The 22,513-nt window shown below is 35.5% G+C and overlaps 1 protein-coding gene across 1 annotated transcript in view; it reads right to left on the bottom strand.

The window, feature by feature from the left end:
- The window catches only part of LOC150075254 (ras suppressor protein 1-like), a 57,361-nt gene extending 35,328 nt beyond the window's left edge, over positions 1–22,033 (bottom strand). The window contains exons 1-5 of the mRNA XM_090389061.1: positions 21,778–22,033; positions 18,299–18,349; positions 8,885–8,952; positions 2,979–3,031; positions 535–653 (exon numbers count right to left, since the gene is read on the bottom strand). Of these exons, the coding sequence (XP_090245187.1) occupies positions 535–653; positions 2,979–3,031; positions 8,885–8,952; positions 18,299–18,349; positions 21,778–21,940 (454 nt within the window). The 5' untranslated portion in view covers positions 21,941–22,033. The remainder of the gene's footprint in view (positions 1–534; positions 654–2,978; positions 3,032–8,884; positions 8,953–18,298; positions 18,350–21,777) is intronic.
- Between the last annotated feature and the right edge of the window lie 480 nt (positions 22,034–22,513).

Here is a 22,513-nt window from a genome sequence, read left to right as displayed (position 1 = left end):
CTATACTTCTTACATGTACTGCATGTAAGAAGTACATGTAAAATAATAATAATAAGTCATTTTGTCTGTATTCAAATTCTTTGTGATGTTAGCACAATACCAATTGTTTTATGACAAATAAATAAAACTAAAAATTGAACTTAAAAAAGGATAATTACACCTATTTTTTTTATTTTGAACAGAAAAAAAATTTACATCTGTCACTGTACAAATCTGAATAGCAGTACTGTATCTACTCTGCCACATCTTAAGGCCCACCATAAACTACAAACTGGATTATCTCATGAATGAAGGGGTGTTGACACCTAATTTCAAAAATGTACATTGCACTGAAAACCATTCTCAATTGAAAAAGCTCAGCCCAATCCATAACCCATTACTTGTTAGTTTCAAGACTTTACATCCACACTACTGGGAAATCAGGGATGAAAATAAAGCCCTTTCAATTATCAGTATGTTTCAAGATAGAGTTTCAAACAAGTTTCTTAAAACTGTTCGATAAGATGAAATATTTACTATTATACTAAATATTACCTATCATGAAAAAATTTCCTGGAAGGCTTGTCTCATTTAGATTATTATAAGTAAGATCTAGAACCTCTAACTGAGGAAATGCACCAAATCCCCTTGGAAGAGTAGAAAGTCTATTCATTCTGAAAAGGAAAAACTGTAATGAAGATATTTTAATTTCAAAGACTAATAAACTGCAATATACAATTTTATAATCCACTGATTTGCATGTTTCAGTAGCTAAATTTGTATTCTGATATAATATTTAGATTTAATGTGTCAAATTATATTGGAACATCAAAATTCACATAAAAATTTATGCAATTACATTTAGAAGATAAAAAATAATATGGCTGTAATTTAAGTTTTGAACAACAGTATATATATCTTCTTATCAATCCTGCACAATATTTCATAATACCTGAACATTTGAACATTTTCATAACATATATTGAAGTAATGGGGAAACTTTCTTTGTGATTAATTGTTGTTCCTGATCAGTACTCTTTTAGTACTGTAAAAATACACTATGCTTATTCAATTTGGCAGTAGTTATTCGTTTTTGAAAATTTTTGATGTTTTGTTATTTTTTTTCAGTCAGACAGGGTGTTTAAAATATTCCATCATTAGAAGCTTTATGGCTGCTATTTCATTTAAAAAAAATTTTATTATCAGGTATTAATTGTTTAAAAATGCTGTATAAAATTTGTGCTAAAAATAAAACAACAAATGAGCAGATGTGTAAACTAGGGGGCACAATCAAGTAGAGAGGTGCAAAGATACATTTTTTTTTTTTTTTTTACAGTAAAGGGGTTAAAAAGATCGGCAAAAAACAACCACATCAAATGGTATCTCTCAGGCTGATATAATTTGATGGCAATTAATATTATATGGTAAAACTTGTCTGGAATATTTTTTGTTATATATATATAAATGCTAGTAGGTTATGCTTTTAATGTGGAGAGAACAGCAGGTAGTGTAATCGACCAACAGGTTAGATAACATAGAAAGGCAGTCATAAAATAACACAATTCAAACCTGCAACAAAAAGTCAAAAATATTATATTATAACATCGTTAACGAGGGCCAGCCATCAAAACGTTCTCTCCACATTAAAAGCATAACCTACTAGCATTTATATATATATATATACAGGGTGATTCACTACCAGTGCGACAAACTTGCAGGAGGTGTAGGGGGCACAAAGATGAATCGGAATCACATAGCATTGCAGGGTCCAAAATGCCTTCGTCATGCGGTAGAGGACATTGAACGGGAGGTCGCATGAACAGCAATCCTGCTGGAAGTCAGCATTTGTGAACCGTTTCTGTTGAAGAAACCAAGTAGCAAAAGTCCTCTGGAGTGGATAATCCGCAGGCTGCAATGATTGGACGCGTTGCAGATGGTATGAACTCATTTGGTTTGTTGACAGTATCCTCCATACAGTGGATTGGGAAATACCCAATCGTTAGCCTATCAATCGAGTACTCGTACTCGGATTGCCTTCTGCAAGACGTAGGACATTCTCCTCATTGTCTGGCGTCCTCGTCGTTTGCTCTTGATTCATGGTACCTCTTGTGAAACAACCAGTCTCACGTAACCTTTTGTGCACACGTGTGAAAATCGTATGATGAGGAGCACGCCTGTGCGGGAAACGTTCCAGGTACAAGCGCAGAGCAGTGCGCCTGTTACAGTTCACAGCTCCATACGCGAGGTGCATGTCGGCCAGTTCAATGTTTGAATACTCGTCCATCCTACTGCCTCGGGAACCGGTTCGCAAATGCTGACTTCCAGCGGGATCGCTGTTCATGCGACCTCCCATTCAACGTCCTCTACCACATGACGAAGGCATTTCGGACCCTGCAATGCTATGTGATTCCGATTCATCTTTGTGCCCCGTACACCTCCTGCAAGTTTGTTGCACTGGTAGTGAATCACTCTGTATATATAAATTGTTAATCCTGAGAAAGAGAGATCTTCCCTTGTGGTGCTATATTAATCTTTTCCTAATTTTACTTATATAAAAGTACAACTATATCACTTCAGTAAGTTTGTTTATTATTTTTATTATAATTAATATACTTGAAAAGAGACTGTTGTGTCTTATAAAGTATGTAATATAAGTTCTGTGAAACAAGTATATATAGAAGCATGAACATATACCATTATGTTTAAATTGTGTTTCTGAATGGTTAATAACTTTCTATTAAAATGTGAAGTACAATGAAAGCATAATGTTTAAAGGTGCATATACTGTACAAACCCTCAAACTGGAGAGGAAGTACAAGAAAGAAACCCTTGTCCAGTGCACCATTTTGTCCAATGATTCACTAAACAAAATAGTGCACTGAACAAAGGTGTTTCTTTGAAAATAGTCAAATAAATGACCAGTACATAAATGCAATTTTTTCAGATATATTTTTATATTTTAGCATTAAAAAGAGATAGAGATATACAAACATACGTACCCAAGATTTAAGATTTTCAATTTTGGTATTGATGAAATAGAAGTTGGTAAATCCTAGATAGGAAAAAAATAATAATAATAAATAACAACACTTTATAAGTGACAGTTTAAAATAATTTCCTTTATATAGTATTCACAGATATGCTAATATAGTTGATTTGAAAATACTGATATGCAAAGAAATTGGCAACGGTCACATGACAATCCACAAAATGCATATGGAAACAGATATAAAGTTAAAGCCAATATAAACCATTTTTGGTTCATTTCTGACTTCAATCTCTGAAGCTGTACAAGATGAATTCAAAGTTTTCTACCTGTTTTATTACAAATGGGTTACATCCAAGCAAGCAAACGATAAATAGAGGTGCATCTATGGTTGTTTTTCAACATAGTCTCCATGCTTATCCAGGCACTTATCTCAACAATCAATCAAATCATCAAAGTCATGGCAGCAGAATGATGAATCCTGCTGAAACCTCCTTAAACCAATAGGAGGCACTGCTCTTCAAATGTAAGAAAAGGTGGAGAAGTCTCGCAGATTGAATGGCATTCTTCAGTCAATTCAATATGGTGTGATATACAGCTGTCTTACCACATGGATTACATCCATCAAAATCAATTTGTGTACATCTCAAGAAATGGTTGCCATCACCTTCACCACATACATCCCAAGAGATGGTTGCCCTCACCTTCACTACACCTAGTGTCATCTTGAACTTCTTCCTTGCAAAAGAACTGGGATGTTTCCATCATTTGGAGTTTACTTTAACTTCAGAAAATTAGCAAAATATCCATGTCTCACCCTAATTATTATTCAACCAAAAAATCTAAGCCCCTTTGTGTATTGTTGCAAAAATTATGCATGAAATTGATACTGCCAAGCATGCTATCTTGTGATTGTGTATCAACTGTTTGGGCACCCATCTCCTACACATTGCACACAGTTCAACACTCATAAATGATATTCCATACAATGCCATGTGAAAGATTAAGTGTCTGCTCCAACTGCTTAAGTCGAATATTTGTCTGTCCATACTGCTGCAATTATTAATGTTCTGGGATGAGGTGGATAAAACTAACTTCTGCTGTCATCTGCTATATCACTTCCTAATGCATTAACACTACCATGATGCTAATACCATACACAGACAAACTCCAGGTTTATTTCCAATGGTGTGGTACACTTTAATTACAGAAAAAAAAAAAAAAAAAAATGACTGCTTCACCTCTTCCTACACACATATATTCTGTGGAAGTCACTAGTTTCCAGCTAACACTGGGTGTCAGCACACAAAGGAATCTCCACACGATACCATCTACCACCTACAGGCAGGAACATATAATGTATCTGTGATTTGCAGCAACCTACAATAGTTTGTTAGACAAGAATAAAATAAGGAATCTTATTATTTAATTAATAAATGTTTCTTCTTAATTAATAAAACAGATGAACAAAGGAAGAATTTTTGGAGGAATTATAAATGTACATATTTTAAACTTCAATGTGTCAAAATCAGGCTAAGCCTATGCCTCATACACTGAAAATCAACCTCAAAATGATGAAGACAGATAGCAGTAGTAGCAGCGGTAAATGATGCAATAATGCAAGCTTATACAGCATCAGCCAAAAAAAAAAAGATGTCAAACAATAACTAGCTAATTATGCACAGGCCAGCCTACATTATAATATAACTATCGGTTTGGTAGGGAAGAACAATAATTCCTCAGTGTTCCAATATAACAAACAAAATGATATATTTGGTATCAGGAATCAGTAAATAAATATATTATTTTTAGAAAGTTCAATAATAATTGAGAACGTTGGCTTTGTTTTCAATGATATGCTGAAATTTGTCAGTTCCTATAAATTCAAGAGAAAAGAAAGTTCAGTTTGTCCTGCTGATACTGTGAGCAGTCAATAAGCTCTCTTCCTCTCTCACAGATAGCAAAGGCACATGTGCTATCTCTGAATAATAAGTACACCATGGGTATCAAAGTGAACCATTTCCAATTGATAAGTAATGTGTAAGATGGATGTATAAGAGAAGTATACATACTCTTGTGAGGACAATTTCTTCCTACTGGGCTTGAGTGGAAGCTAAAGCTACCAAATTGTGAATCATTTCTGATTTGCACTGGTTTATTATTTTTAGAAATGTACTATACTTGCTTCCATTGTATGTGATATGCACCATGTATGGCAGATCAATTAGTCGTGAGGGAACTGGAATATGGGTCAAGTCAGTGTCTCTTGGGTTTTTGGCAATCTCATCAGCACATTCATTCTGTAGGATCCTAGAATGTGCTGGGTTCCAGAAAAAGATTAGTTTCTTGACTCTGTCTGAGATCTGATTTGATAAAGGATAGGATACTTATTAGAAGATCCATGTTTCAGTGCATTAATTTCACTTAAATAATCAGTAAAAACTGCATGATTTGAAGTAGAAACAAGGTATAAATTTTTTTAAAGTTCTAATTTACTGCATCTCTCTCTCTCTCAGCCTGTTACATCATACTATTTCACTCCTTTTATACATTCATGTTCCCATCAACTGAGTAATCCTAATAATAACACATTCCTAATAAGGTCATTAAACAAAGCTAATATTAGCATTAGCATTAGTAGAGGCATATGATGCAAGAAAGCAAGCTTATTCAGCATCAGCCAAAAAAAAAAAAAAAAAAAAAAAAAAACACACACCACTCCCATTTCACCCCTCCGTTCGTTCGAAATACCTGTCCAGTTGAGCTTTAAATTTGTTTAGGCTATCAACTTCAACAACAAGTGATGGAAGTCAGTTCCACCAACCAACCACCCGCTGGCCAAACGCAAATTTCCGCACATCTATCCGACATCCGTCCTTCCTCAATTTGAATTTATGCCCTCTGAGGTGATTATTCTGAGCAAGATGAAGAATCCCATTGGCATTGAGCATGCTCAAACCATTCAAAGCCTTATACACCTCTATCAGATCACCTCGCCGGTGCCTAGTCTCCAGACTCTGTAATTTGCAAAACTTAAGCCTTTCTTCGTAAGAGCAACCTTTTGTTCCATTCACTAATCTTGTTGACCTTCTCTGTACCCGTTCCAGCAGCTCTACATGCTTCTTGAAATGAGGCCTCCAGACCTGTATACAGTACTCAAGATGTGGCCTAACCATTGCCTTATACAAGGGAATAATCACCTCCTTATCCCTGCTAGAAACATTCCTGTATATCATTGACAAGACACCATGAGCTACTCTTGCAGCTCGTCTGCACTGCTCAGAGAACTTCATATCTGCCTGCACAATTACCCCCAGGTCCTTTTCATTCTCCACCACTGTCAGTGTAGTACCGCAGAGTTGATACGTTACTCTGGGGTTACTGTTTCCCATATGTAGTACTTTACATTTGTCAATGTTAAACTTCATTTGCCACCTCTCAGCCCATCTGTTCAACCTTTCCAGATCCTGTTGCAGCAGCATAGCATCAGTAGTGTCCTTAACAACCCTGCCAACCTTTGTATCATCTGCAAACTTGGACATTAAACTTGATATCCCATCATCAATATCATTCATAAACACTGAAAACAACAACGGACCCAACACTGAACCCTGAGGAACTCCACTAATAACATTAGTCCACGTTGAGCAGTGTCCATTGATTACCACTCTCTGTCTTCTGCCACTCAACCATCCCCTTATCCATAGCAGTAATTTGCCTCCAATGCCACACTGCTCCAATTTGTGCAGCAGTCTTCCATGTGCAACAGTATCAAAAGCCTTTCTAAGATCCAAATATATAATATCAAAGTTATTCCCTGCATCCAGTTCTTTTGTGACTACATCATAGTATCCAATCAAATTGGTCAGGCAAGACCTGCCCTTAACAAAACCATGCTGCGTCTGAGCTATAACTGAATTCTTGTCTAGATGATCCTGCAGTGCTTCTTTAACCAGTGCCTCCATTAATTTACCTGGAACAGAAGTTAAACTAACAGGTCTATAATTACTTGTGTCAGCCTTTGATCCTCCTTTGTGAATTGGGGTCACATTTGCACATCTCCAGTCTATGGGTACCTCCCCTGAGTCCAAAGAAGCTCTCATAATTATGGCTAGGGGTTTGCTTACTTCCTTTGCTGCCTCCTTTAATATAACTGGATAGATCCCATCCACCACAGGTGCCTTTTTTATGTTAATCCTCAACAATCTCTCCTCCACTTTCCTCTCAGTTATTACAAAATCATCCAGCTCACTGCCAATGTTTACTTTACCTACATCATTCTCCTTCCTGAATAACTCCTCATGCGCGAATGTAGAGGCAAAATACTCGTTTAGATTGTTAGCCACCTGAGCAGGATCCTCAACTGTTGAACCATCAATATCCAGTGGACCAATCTGATTCATCCCTTTCCTTCTTGAGTTTAAATATGTAAAGAACTCTTTTCTGTTTTTCTTTGCATCCTTTGCCAAGGATTTTTCGTAGTCTGCCTTTGCCTGCCTAATCTCCTTTGTGACTTGGTTACAGACCAACTTATATCTATCATAGGCTTCCATGTCACCCATTAATTTGTATGTATCCCATGCATTTTTCTTCTCTGCCACATGTCTCATTAGTTCATGTGACAACCATTTAGGCCTAAACCTTGAACAATATTTCTTAGTTGGTATGTAAAGCCTGGTAGCCTCCAAGATTAGTTCCTTGAATGCTTCCCATTTTGAGTTTGCTGTTGGTAACATCATCAGTTGGTCCCACTGTATAGAATTTAAATACTGTCTCAGACCATCATAGTCGCCTTTACGAAAACAAAAACCCTTCCCTTTACCTCTGATGGTAGTTACCTCCTTGAGTAAATCCCACTTCAACACACTGTGATCACTGCCACCTAGTGGTTCATTTATCTGCAGATTCTTAATGCATGAAGAATCACTACTGATAATCAGATCAAGAGTATTGCTCCCTCTTGTTGCCTCACGAACATGCTGATGTAGAAAACAATCATCCAATAAATCCACAAAAGCCTTGCTAGTGTGCGAGTGCCCAACCCACAAATTCCAGTCAATATCTGGGAAATTAAAATCCCCCATTATAAGACTCTCTGATTTACTGGCCCACTCTATTTCCCTGTACAATATCTTATTATACTCATCAGAGTCATTAGGCCTATAGCACACTCCTACTCTCAATTTTGATTTCCCTATGCTTATGTCGCACCAAACTGACTCGACACTGCCCTGTCCATCGATGTCGACTGGCTTCACTTCCTTGGACTTTATATGTTTCTTAACTAATAGCATAACCCCTCCTCCCCTCCTGTCTATCCTTTCTATACACATTGTATTCCCCAAATTCCAGTTCTGCATTACTTATATCTGTGTGACACCACATCTCTGATATCCCAACAATATCTGCCTTTGATGTTTTGAGCAATACCTCAAATTCATCAAATTTATTTACCAAACTCCTAGCATTGGTGTACACGCAGGTATACATGCACCTGTTTCTATTCTTAGCTACCCTAACACAACCCATGTGTTTACTTGTACCGCAATGACTCCCAGCAGTCTCTGAAATATCCTGCATCTTGTTTTTCAGGTTTCTGCTCATTTCAATAGAAGCAGTGCAAGAATCACTTCCACCTCTGCCAGTGGCTACTGTTAATCTATTAGTCCTTGTATCCCCCCCAACTAGCAGTTTTCCGACCCACCTAACACTGCCTCGACAGCATCAGCAAAAATTCTTGCACCCTTTCTGTATCCCATCCCTGTAGAAGCAATCTCTCCTATAATGTAACAACAAATAATCACGTTACTTTCTGATGCATAATTTACATATGCCAGCAAGAATGAAATTATTACATGAATATACAGCAATTATGAAAAGTGGGTGTTATAATTAATTGGAAGTAAAATAATACTATACCTCAATGTGATTATTGAAGAGATTCAGAATTTCTAAATTAGGAAGATTAGCTATTCCAGGAGGAACACCTATTATATGGACAGACAAAAAAACAAAGAAGTTAAATCATTAGTTACATAATAAAATTATGAAATAAAAAATTATGCTTGGTTAAATAAGTGACAGTTAAGGTAAAACTTTTAATGAGAGAAACAGTTATATAATTAAAAGAGAATGCCAAGTCTGATGTAATAATTTATGATGCTAATTTCATTCAACATTAATTATACAATAGGATTTTGATTAACCAAATATGAATTATCTGACACATCAATTGTCCAAACCAATATCATACTATCAAATTATCCAATCCAGAACTTTTCCTGCCTTTTACTCCCAACTGTTTAGAATAGTGTTTTTCAGCCAGGGGTTCTGCAGAACACTGTATCACAAGCATTTCCCAAGTGTTCTGTGAATTGTTCCACCAACAATTAGCACTCATATACATTTTGACATTCTGATGCATTTCAAAATAAAAAGAAAATATACTTCATGTGTCTATACTAAAATAACTTTTTGTTAGGTAATTAATTTGAATTATTTTATTTCTAGTCACGAAGATGAAGTTTTATTTTTGGATGAAAGTGAATGAATGAAGTTAGTATTACTATTAGTATTACAATGATTAAAATGATGCAATTGCATCTGCTGCCCAACCAAAAAAATTCTAATTGCTCATACTTTCCCAAGCTCCAAAAAAAAAAAAAAATGACTGTCCAATTCTGCTTTCAATTTAGCCAACCTCTCCACTTGGGGATGTAATTATTTCAATTAGGTCCCTCTCTCAAAAAATGTCTCATTGTCAAGCCTTGCAGACCACACATGCTAAGCTGTTCTTCATACAGGAATTGATTAGCATCCCACACCACTCTGGTCACCCTCCTTTGAACCATCTCTAGCTTTGCCTTTCTTTAGGTGTGGCCTCCAGAGCTAAAGAAATATAAGTAGCATCATCTTATATGGAAGGAAATTACATCCTTCTGTCTATAAGTTATATAAATCATAAACAGAACTGCATGTGCTTTCCTAACTACCTGTTTACACTGCATGGTAAATTTCATAACTGATACATAATCCCAAAGTCCTTTTCATCCTGAAACACTTTTAATTCCTCTCCCCTGTACTTATAAGTGTCTTAGATTTCTACTCCCCAGGTGCTAAACCTTCCATTTAGAAGCATTAAGCTTGAGTGTCCATTTTTTGAGACCATACATGCAACTGATCTAAGTCATTTTGAAGCAACGTGGCTTGGTTCTGGCAATTAACCAGCCTTCCTACCCTTAAATCATCAGAAAACTATGACAGCTTTTCCTATACTCCTTTATCAGTGTCATACAAGAGGGGACCCCACACTGAATCTGCTTACTACACTGGTCCACCCTGAAAAATGCTTGTTTTTTTTATCTGACCTCTGCCTCCTATCTTTTAGCCAACCCTACACATACAGAGAGAAATGTCTTTCATTCTACATAATCAGCACATGACTAAATGTGCTCTTCAACTAAAAGAAATATAATTTTTATAAAATTTATTTCATAAAATGTATCAGAGAAAGCATTTTTAATAGCATTATATAGAAGAGAAATATCAGGGTTGTAGAAAAAGCTCAAATGATGGATATCTAAAATTGCATATTATATGTAAGTTGCATAAAAGCATGAAATATACATCTCTACAACTTTTATGATTTAATGACAAACTTATTTTTATCAGAAATTATAACTGAATTGTCTTAATGAAGTTAGGCATTTAAAATAACTTTTATTAAAAGATTATTAACAAAAACATCAAACAATTTAAAACCAATAAGTTATTAGTTAATAAGGTGTCATGGATAGATCAAAAAAAGTGAAGCAGAGGGGGAGGAGGGAAAGGAAGAGAGTAGAGACAGGAATTAAGTGTGGCAAAAAATATATATAAAATTTAGAAATTCTATTTTGAAGAAGGAAATAAATGTGGGACAGAAGTAACTTAATAACAAAAGGAATTTATAAAAGAAAAATTTAGCAGAGAGAAAACAAAAAAAAAAAAAAAAAAGATAGAATCTGCAACTGTATGATATGTCTACATGCAGAATAGCAATTATTATCAGTAAAATGATAAAAAAAAATAAAAATGTAATTAATTCATTTCATTTGCACATTCCTTCTAATAATTTGTTCAAATCTTTTGTAATTTCTGTAAAGAACTCAATAAACTTGCATAGAATTCATGTTCAAGTGCAGGACCATTACAACTGAGAAGGCTATATCTCTATATGCAATGATTCATATGAATTAATCATTGCATATAGAGATATATGGCATAACATGAAAAACAATCAAAACAAACTTATTAATTTGATTACCCATGTATCTACTTTGGGAAAATAATTCAATATTCTAAAGGGGAAAAAAACAAAACAAAAACAGAACAGAACAGAATACATTCATACAGGAAAAACACCTTTACCTTCTATACTTCTCTCCTCGAATAATCGACAAAACTGAGTAAATATACAGAAATAAACATGACATGACTCATGAGAAGATTAGTTTCAAGATGAAAGTATTCTAAAAAAGAGGCTAAATTATAGCTGGAATAAACTATTCAGAATCACCAAAAATTAAGATATCAACAGAATGAATCATTGCAAAAAAAAAAAAAAAATGCATAAAGTAACACACATCTAGCTTCATGCAATAAATAAAGTCATACCTCAAAACCAATTGTGAAATACCAAAAATTAATAACAGAATGAACACATACTAGGTTATTGAACAACTACAAGGAAACAATTATGCTGCAAGACCACATATAAAAGAAATATGCATATAAAAGAAATTCAAAAAATTATCACTGCAGAAAATACTATACAGTGTAACAAATTCATAAATACAAAATGAACTTACATAACAGATAATGATTTCTGCAAGTAGGTTTCTACAGAGCCAGACAGTTAGAAAACTCCTTGGTCAGATTCACTGTTGCTAAAGCCAATACTATACAAATACAAAGCAGAGCACTTATTATTAACATGATGATACTTTTACAGTAAAGCTTCTCTAAAGTGGAACTACGTTGAACTAAAGTAATCATTAAATAAGAAAATACCACAATATATTCATACATGCAGTATTCCACTTTGACTGGCAACACAATAACAGCCAGTTAACAATAAGCCTGCTTTACCAGACTCTAAAATCCATAAGATCAACTGACACATAATTAAACATACTGAGATACACACAACAATTAAGACATAAATGAGAAACTCTCAATACAGACAATGCACGGACCAACTAACCAATAAACCACCTTAATAGGCAAATTCTGACTTTTTGAATTCCTTCTCATAAAAATCTGACTTCCTTTTATTCTTAAAGAAAAAAATTAAATATGCATGCTCCAGCATAAAAGTGCACTGCAATACAAAAATGAAAAGTTCTAATAAATGAAGGAATAAATGCACAAACAACAGAAAGGGGGAGGGGGAACACATAAGGGAAAAAAATATTGTAGTTTAGCATACTTGCATAAATGTCTATCTTATTTGCACAGGTCCAACTGATTATAGTGAAGTACTGAAGACATTTAAAGTGGCCATGTCAAAAAAAAAAAAAAAAAGTATCTCATGAAATTGGTACATTGGGTCACCACTAAATTTTTGAAAAGGTAGGGAATGGATCAAAAGTTATTCACAAATCCATGAAAGCTGTATATAATAACACTACCCCATCTGAAGACCAGAAACAATTTTGGTCCAGACAGTTGAAATTGGGTAAATCCACAGGAGATAACCTCCTTCTTAGGATGACCAAGAAAAGTGACAACTCCAGAAATATACTGAAACAGAAGAGGTGCAAGAATATTTGGTGATGCTATCAAGGTGGCATTAGGTGGGTCAGAAAACTGATAGCTTGGGAGGATACACAGACTAATATAGCCACAGGCAGATGTGAAAGTGATTCTTGCACTGCACGTATTGAAACATGCAAAAGCGTTAAAAACAAGGTGATGGGGATTTCAAGTGCTGCTGTGGGTCATCAGAGAACAAGTAAATGCATGGGCTGTGTAAGGGTAACTAAGAGAAAGAACAAGTGCATGTACATCACTTGCATGCCTACTAATTCAAGGAGCATAGTAAATAAATTTGAAGTACTTATTAAGTCATCAAATACAGACGCTGTAGGGATATTGGATACACAATGTCATTCAGACATAATGGATGCAGAATTTGACTATGGGGATTATAGCGAATACAGAAAGCATAGAGGACAGGAGGGGTTATGCTCTTATTGAAGAAGCATATTAAATCTAAGGCAGTGCAAAAGTGCAGTGCTTTGCTTGTTTGATTTAAAATTTTTATGGTGCATTAGCAGCAGTAGCTATTATGTACCAAGAAAAACAAAAGTGCAGTGCATCCAGTCAACATGGGTGACCAGTGCAATGTTAAGTCAGTTTGGTGAGACACAAGCACTGGGAAAATGAAAGTGAGAGTAGGAATGAGTTATAGGTCTAATGACTATGATGAGTATAACGAACACCTATACAGAGAAATAAAATGGGCCAGTAAATTGGAATGTCTTATAATGGGGTATTTTAAGATTCCAGATATTGACTGAACCTGTGAGCTGGTTACTCACACAATAGCAAGACTTTTGGGGGGAGGGTTTATTGAATTACTGATTTCTACACATGCTGGAGACAGAGAGGCAACAGAAGGATGCAATACTCGATCTGATTATCAGCAGTGATCCTTCATGCATTAAAAACCTACAGGTAAAAGACCCTCTGGGTGGCAATGATCACAGTGTGCTGATGTGGGATTTACACACGAGTGGACATAAATTAAGGAAAGATGGTTGCAAGATAAATGTGTAGATGTTTGCTTTCAGCCAGCAGGTCATTGACTGCTGGAACAAACTGCCATCTGTTGTTATGGAAGTGGGTAGTTTGAATAAATTCAAGGAAGAACTAGAAAAACTGTTAGAGGGGATGGACAGGTGATGTGAGTTTTTTTTTTTTTATTTTTTTTTGCTTGAGGCTTTATAAGCTTGCTTTCTTGCATCATTAGCCACTACTAATACTAAGATGTGCCAAGAAATCGAAGATCTAGTTACACAGTCTTCAATTTTTATCTCAGAAAATGTAATAGTTCTGAGAGGTAAGTATTGACCATTCTCCATGAACACTTGGACATGTCAAAGTGTCAGTTCTCACTAGGTGCCAACAGTGCTCATACCTTTTCAGAAACACTGCAGGCTCAAATTTGTGAGGAATATTTACATGTGCATGATGCAGATCTATAAAGGTTTCTTTAAAGAGTTGCAACAGGTAATGAAATACAAGTTGTTTCAGTAATGAAATACAAATTCATTACTAAAATCTGGAAACAAACCAGGAATATATGTAATGAAAACAGAGCAGGAAGATCAGGAAAAGAATTCTTTTGATAGACTACATGCCACATAAGAACAGTCACTGGAGATGCTACGCTGCTGTTCTCAAAAATTTAAAAGCAGACATAAAGGAAGAGAGAGCAAATTAACAAAGGTGTCTTGCTTCTGCATAACAATACTCCTGAATACAATTTCTATAAGCTAATTACTGCTCTGAGAGACTGTAGATTCCAGGAGTTAAAGCACTTGCCTTACAGTCCAGATCCAGTTCTCAATAATTATTTCCTCTTCAGAAATCTCAAGAAACACCTCCAGGGGCTCTGATTTTCAAGTGATGATAACCCCAAAACACAGCCTTTTCAGTTGTTGTTATGTTGTTATTTTGGTTTTTAGGAGCATTAGCAACTAAGGCCATACTGCTCCGGGAATATGCGATGGTCATTCCCTGACCTTTCTGCATCCTCCGTATTTGGTGGTCACGCGCTCGAACCCCGGTCTAATCAAGAAGCATGTGCTACGCACTGCTGCTCCTGCCCACCTGGCTATGGAGGCACCAGCTTTTTCAGCCCAGAACTTCTTTGTGGTAGGTATTTCCTCTTTGCTCACAAAACAGTGGACATATATTAAACAAGGAAAAATATATTGGGGAAAAAAAATAAATAAATAAAAATTAGTTAATGTTGTTTCTTTATTACTCGGATAGATAACATTTTGAGTGATCTTTTATGAATATATTTTAGTGATAGGCATAATAAAATGATTTGTAACACCACTCTGCATGGTTTGCAGTGTTTGTAAACTAATAGCTGTTTTTAGAAATGTTCATTTGTTTTTTTCTATTACAATTTTTCACAAACCACTTAAGTTGATGTCATGGGAATTACTGAATGTATTAAGTTAGGAGTAAATGTTGGGAATTTGTAAACTAAATCTTCACATGTTGGCAACAATGCCTTCATTCATTAGTTTCCTGATCTTGAGAGCGCCATGCAGCAATGTTTATTAGTGTGAGCTTAGTTAATTTTTGAGGTTATCATGTCAAACGTGTGCTGAAAAGTGAGAAAAATGTCTTCATGCAAGCGTTTGAACAATCTGAACTTATTTTGTTATATCTGTGGAAGTTATGTAGTCCCCAAACAAATACAAGACATTACAGAATTTGTAAAAAATGTGTACTGTGCTTATTTTGGAGTGAAACTTGGTGACTAAGATAAACAATGGGCTCCACATAAAGTTTGTCGAACCTGTGTTGAACACACACACACACACACACACACACACACACACACACACACACACACACACACACACACACACACACACACACACACACACACACGCCCATCACTAATGGGCGTGTGTGTGTTTTTTTACCATTTTTCCACAATGAGATTGTGGAAAAATGGCAAAAATAAAACTATGCCATTTGCAATTCCCATGATTTGGCAGGAGCCTACAAATCACTATGATGACTGTTACTTTTGCTTAGTTAATGTAGAGGGATACAATGCAAAGAGTAAGAAGGGTGCTGTGTATCCTAATAGTCCGTCTGCCATTACAGCAGTCCCACATGGAGATAACCTGCTGATTCCATGCCTTCTACTTATATTGGATAATGTAGCAGCAGAGAATGGTGAAAGTGAAGCTTCTGAAGATGAAACTGAAGTCTACATGCCTGGAGACACCGAGTCTAGTCCTCAACTGTTTACACAGCATGCATTCAATGATCTGGTAAGAGATTCAAATTTATCAAAGGAATCTGCAGAACTCCTTGGTTTTAGACTTAAGTCAAAAAATCTTCTAGTACATGGGATGTTTTTTGCATGGCACAGACACAGAGAACAAGAACAAGTTCTCTACTCTTCTGAGGTTGTTTCTATGGTTGTTTGCGATAATGTAAAATGACAAACTATTTAGGAATTATTTACGATCCTACACAGTGGAGACTCTTTTCCCCACTGTGTCTGGGTCTGACCAAAGAGGAGCGAGCAGTTTATTGCCTGGATCAAAGAACATACTTCATAAACCACTGGTAGACCCCAAAACTGTTCTCCTTCCACCCTTGCATGTTTGATGAAACCATCTGTGAAAGTGTTACCTCAGGAAAATCCCTCGTTCAACTACCTTCATACCAAATTCCCATTGATCACCCAAGACAATCTAAAACAAGGTATTTTTGTTGGGCCTCATATTTGCAAATTAGTGAGGCCCAACAAAAATACCTTGTTTTAGATTCTCTTGGGTGATCAATGGAAATTTGCAAATTGGTGAGGGACTGAGATTTTGAGGGAATTATGAATAAAAGAATTTTTTAGGGAACAATAAGGATCCAGACTACAAGGATATAGTTGAAAATATGTTGGTAAACATCAAGAAGCTGGCTTGCAACATGAGTATCAAGGTACATTTTTTTACACTCCCACATTGACTACTTCCCAGAAAATCTAGGAAATGTTAGTGAAAACAGGGTGACAGGTTTCATCAAGACATCAAAGACATCCAGGATGGAATGTCAACATGATGACTGACTATTGCTGGATCCTGAAGAGGGACTGTAAAGTAGGATCTGCAAGAAAATCAAAGAAATGAAAATCTGACCCAATGTACATCAGTTTTAAAATGAGAGGTGAGTCTAGTGGACTTCTTACCACACTGCCCTTTTTAATAGTGTTTTGAACATGTATTTAAATATAAAAGTCTGGTATAAGAAGCATTTTGTTATAATTTCAGTGGACAAATTCTGCCAAAATTAATAAAACTTTGTGAAAAATCAAATTTTTGTTTGTTATTTCTGAATAAACCTAACATGATGGAAACAAATGGAAGTCATTTTTGAAATCAGCATTAGAAAATTATTCAGAAACACCCTTTTCTGAGAAAACATCAGTGAATTCTTTTCAAAATGCAGAAGAGTGTAATCAGTTATTTCAATAATCTCTCTCTCTCTCTCTCTCTCTCTCTCTCTCTCTCTTGCGTGTGTCTGTTTTACACATGATTATCAAAAATCCATAATTATTTTGATTATGAGCCATAATCAATTATGACCTCTGATTATGCCCATCACTAATGGGCGTGTGTGTGTTTTTTTGGCAAAAAATATGTTCAAGCTGGAGCAAACTGGGATTACAGACAACAGTCTGTAGTGAATTGAAGGATGGATAAATGACAGGAGGTAGAAGATTGCCATAAATAGTCAGTCTTCAGAGTAGGACAGGTTTATAAGTGGGGCCCTGTGATTTGGTGCTGGGCTACTCCTGTTTCCAAATTTCTTGAATGATAATGATGAGGGAATAAAGGATATTATAATGTTGAAATTTGAAAATGTTATGAAGATTGGGAGGGTAGTTAACAATGTAAGTCAACTGAGCTCCTTCGGAATGATCTGTATAGGCTTCTTGATTGGTTGAAGAAATGGCAATTGTGTTTTAATGCTGCCAATGTAAGTCTGGGAAATAACTAAGTGTTATTATATCATGAGGCATGATGATTATCCAAGGAAGATAAACTTTTCATCCTGGAAAGGAAGGAACATAGTGTCTTATCGATGATTTACTGTACTTTTGCATCTAGAGAGAAGGTCACAGTCCAGTTATATGAGTCAATAGTGAACAAAATTAGGAATATGCATTCAGGTCTGATGCCACAACCAAAAAAAAAAAAAAAAAAAAAAAGAATGAGCTTCTTGAAAGGGGCCAAACATAGGAGACTTGTTTAGTGAGAAGAGAGAGAGAGAGAGAGAGAGAGAGAGAGAGAGAGAGAGAGAGACTGGGGATGTAGAAACTATACATCTCAGAGGAAGGGGGGGAGTCTATGTGATGAAGAGAAAGTACTGTGGGAACTAAATAAACAACAGGGGAATTTTTACACTAAAAACACAAAAATGAGAGGCATAAATATGAATAAAAAATTAACAGAGATTAGTAGCCTTATTTATACAGTGATATCTGCATAAAACAATTTCAGATACAAACTTTTCAAATTAATATATACTTACTGATGATCTTATTATGACTTAAAGTCAGCCTTGTAATATTCTGCATACTCACTGAAAGAAAAACAAGAAAGTAATTTCAGTATAATTAAAATCAAATGTGCAAACATATATCAAGTAATCATAAAGACAACAGAAATTAGTCATAAAATAGACCAAATAGTTATAATAAAAGTACTTTATAGTTATATAAAGATATTTGAAAACAAACTACAGTAAATCCTTGATTTTATGGACCTGGATTTAGCAGACTGGATTTAATGGACAAAAATTACTGGGATCCAGAGTGTATTTTGGGTGTGCTCATGAGACATGGAAAACCAGGAACTCGCGTATCATGGAAGCCAACAGCAAGTATCCCAGTCTACTTACGTATATGCTCACTAACATATCGTTAAATGTTTGCCTGTGCCTTGTTTCTTTATTATAACTTCACTTACAGTGTATCATCATAGTTATAAGAAAACTGGTGAAAAGATAGCGTGTTTATCTGAGTGTTGCACAGAAATTAAAGCTGTTAGAGAAATTAAACTCTGTTTATGTTTCCTATGTATATGAGGAATACAGTATGAATAAAATAAACTGTGTCATATAACAAAAAAACAAGGTTTGGCTTAAGGAGTCTTTAAGGAAACTGGCTCTGATGTTTCACCAGTATATCAGCTTCAACTCTGAAGCTGATATATTGGTCAAAGTAAATTATCTTCTTTTAACTTTGTCAAAGTAAATTATCTTCTTCTTCAACTCTGAAGCTGATATATTGGTCAAAGTAAATTATCTTCTTCTAACTATCTTCTACATGGAAACTCCATTGCATCAGTCAAAAGTAACAGTGTGGTGTGGATTCACCTCTTCTTTTGTTATAGGGCCATTTTTCTTTCAGGAAATCAGTGGCTCTGGTTTTGAAACTATCACTGTCACAGGTCAGCGTTATGCTGACCTGTGACGAAACTGCATTATCCCTAGCCTGGGGGGAAAGGCAAGCTTTGGATGTTGTGACATTCGTGCAGGATGGAGCACCATCCCATATTGCTTCTCCTGTGAAACAACTGTTACTCTCAGTGTTTGGAAAGAATCGAGTGATAAGCCGTCACTTTCAGCATGAATGGCCACCAAGGTCTCCAGACCTGATGCCCTGTGACTTTTGGTTATGGGGCTACCTGAAGTCACGGGTTTACAGAGATCACCCAATGTCATTGGCAATGCTAAAAGACTCTATACGACAGCAGGTATCAATGATACCACCAGAAATGCTGTTTCATGCTGTCCATAACGTTGTTCCTCATCTTCAGACAGTGCTCGGCGACGAAGGCTGCCACATTGAACATTTACTATAATGAGGTGCTTTGTGGTGTTACAGTCAAGTGCCACTTGGTGGACATATTTGGAAATAATTTTGACGTTCTTTCGGAAAAACCACACGTAATTTTATGCATTTCTGCACTAATCTCATTACCATACATCAAAAATTCACTGAAATACCAATTCTTTAATTGTTTACTGACTTTTGGATCACCCTATATATATAAGTATGTATGAATAGAAGTACTTTTGAAATAAAAGTGAAACTTTTATTTTAAAATTACATTTTATATATATATATATATATATATATATATATATATATCGCATATTTACTTACTTATGTATATATACACACCATATATTTTAAAATTAATAAAACTATAAGTATTGCCTAAGAATCAAATTCTAATAAATTTATTTTTTAATTTTCAGTAAATATTTTAATAATATTTGTTTTTTCAAGTCTTTCAAAAACCAGAAGGTATATGCTATTCACTTAAAAAAATCCAGAGGATTTTTTAAGTGAATAGCATACAGCATACACCTGCATATGCCCTCCACTACACCCCAGGGCCTAGTAACTTCTACAATTACTTCCTTAATGCTTCCCCATTAGAATTTGCTGTTGGTAACATCATCAGATGATCCCACTGCATAGAATTTAAAAACTGTCTGAGACAACATAGTGACACAACTGTCTGAGACAACATAGTTGTCATTAAGCAAATTCCACATCAGCACATTGTGAGCACTGCCACCTAGTGGTTCTTTAACCTGCAGATTCTTAATGCATGAAGGATCACTTCCAATAATCAGATCAAGAGTATTGCTTCCTTCTGTTGCCTCTTTAACATGCTGCTATAGAAAACAGTCAATAAACCCAAAATAAAAGTCTTGCTGTTGTGTGAATGACCAACCCACAGGTTCAGTCAATATATGGAATCTTAAAATACCCCATTATAAGACATTCAAATTTACTGGCCCATTCTACTTCTCTCTATAGATGTTGGTTATACCCACCATAATCATTCGACCTATAACACATTCCTACTCACTTTCATTTTCCCCATGCTTATGTCATATCAAACTGACTCAACATTCCATTGGTCCCCATGTTGACTGAATGCACTGCCTTATATTTAATATGCTTCTTCACTAAGAGTATAACCTCCCCCTGTTTTCTGTACATACTGTACTCCCCATAATCATATTCTGGATCCCTTATTCTGAATGGCACTGTGTATCTGATATCCCTACATTTGCATTTGATGACTTAATCAGTACTTCAAATCCATCAAACTGATTTGCTATGCCCCTAGCATTAGTCTACATGCAGTTCCTATTCTTAGTTACTATGACACAGTCCTTATATTTACTTGTTCCATCAATACCCCCAGCAGGTTTTGAAATTACTCCCCCCCCCCAAGATTTCAGTTTTCTGACCCACATGAAGTTATGAAGGATCTATGATCATTTTACTGTTAGAGTCTCACTGATATCAAATAAAATAATCTCTTTCCTTTTTTTTTTTTTTTTTGTTTCCAGTGTTTATTATCATCAGTGCCTGCTTCAATTTACAGATTAGAGAAATTATACCTATTAAAAAAACAACAGTAATAAAATTATTAGATAAAAAGAAATACATTTGAAAATATCTACTTAATTGTAATGGAATTCTTTATTAATGAAAATGGGTGTGGGTTCTTGCAAATTAATTTAAAGCTTGCTAATCTAAACTGTCAACATATCCTAAATATTTAAAAATACGTTTGTTTTGGAAAGCATTTAAGTCAACTTACTAAAGACTTGACTTAACTAACACTGAAAATACTCATTACTTCTACCTCGAGGTATATTTTGGATTAGAAGAAGTAATAAAAATATCCAACAGGACATATATCACAATATGCTACAAAACAAATTTATATTATCAAAGTATTGTGGGACCCAATTTTAACTATAAAATATTCTTCCAAGAGTAATCTATTTAAATTCCAAACTAATATAATTAAAAAGCAGATGGCATCTTCTGTCTTACTGTTTACATTATCCACATAGTCACGCCTAAGATACGGTGTGACCTCATACTACAAAAACCGGTTTCTAAATTTAAAATTCCAAATTTGGAAACAGCTCCGATTTCTCAAGCAACATCCTAACTGGAGTTCAGTACTTACAGATTCCGGGCATCTCTTCGAAAGATGCAATATTCCTCTCGACAAGGTCAATTTCGGGATTATTGTGTTCACGCGCTTCATCTAGCACTTTCTTTACCTTCGACATCTTGTTGAAGTCTAAGAAATTACAGGAAGTTTGATGTGACTCAGTTGACTTCTCCATCGCGCATGCACTTTACACACACACCCTTCCGCTTACTAAAAGGCAACTGTGTCGTAGACAGGCGTAACGACAAAATGTACAGCAGCACAAACGTTGAGCATCTGGGGGTTTCTAAGTGGGAAGAGAAAGATAACTTTAGGCAAGTTGCCATCATTTTCCTAATACGGTATGCACAAAATAGAGCGCCACTGTTCACCCAAACTATGGTAAATATATTTAATTTAATAAAGATATAAATAACGTATAGGTTAGTGCAATAGCGTCAGTTTAATTGGCATCGTTTAAATTATATCTCATATTGTGGATGCCTTCACAACGAGTTGCCATGGTATTGTACTACCTCGAATAAGTAACACTTCATCGGTGGAGAAGACTACTGTTACTTATTATCGGCGGATACCACCACCCAGACGGTACCGGTTCAAACTTATTGGCTTCTCATCGGTGGGTGGGAAGATACCCTGGTATTGCAATAGTGACAACCCAGTTATGAAGTATAATATGGCAGCTCATTGTGAAGGCATTCACAATGTGAGGTATAATTAAAATTATGCCAATTAAACTACTTTGGTA

Source organism: Mastigoproctus giganteus, chromosome 14, assembly GCF_048544385.1.
Source record: "Mastigoproctus giganteus isolate SK-2022 chromosome 14, ASM4854438v1, whole genome shotgun sequence".
Classification (NCBI taxonomy): domain Eukaryota; kingdom Metazoa; phylum Arthropoda; class Arachnida; order Uropygi; family Thelyphonidae; genus Mastigoproctus; species Mastigoproctus giganteus.
The sequence above is the reverse complement of the archived record's forward strand: the minus strand, read 5'-3'. Positions and strand labels throughout refer to the sequence as shown.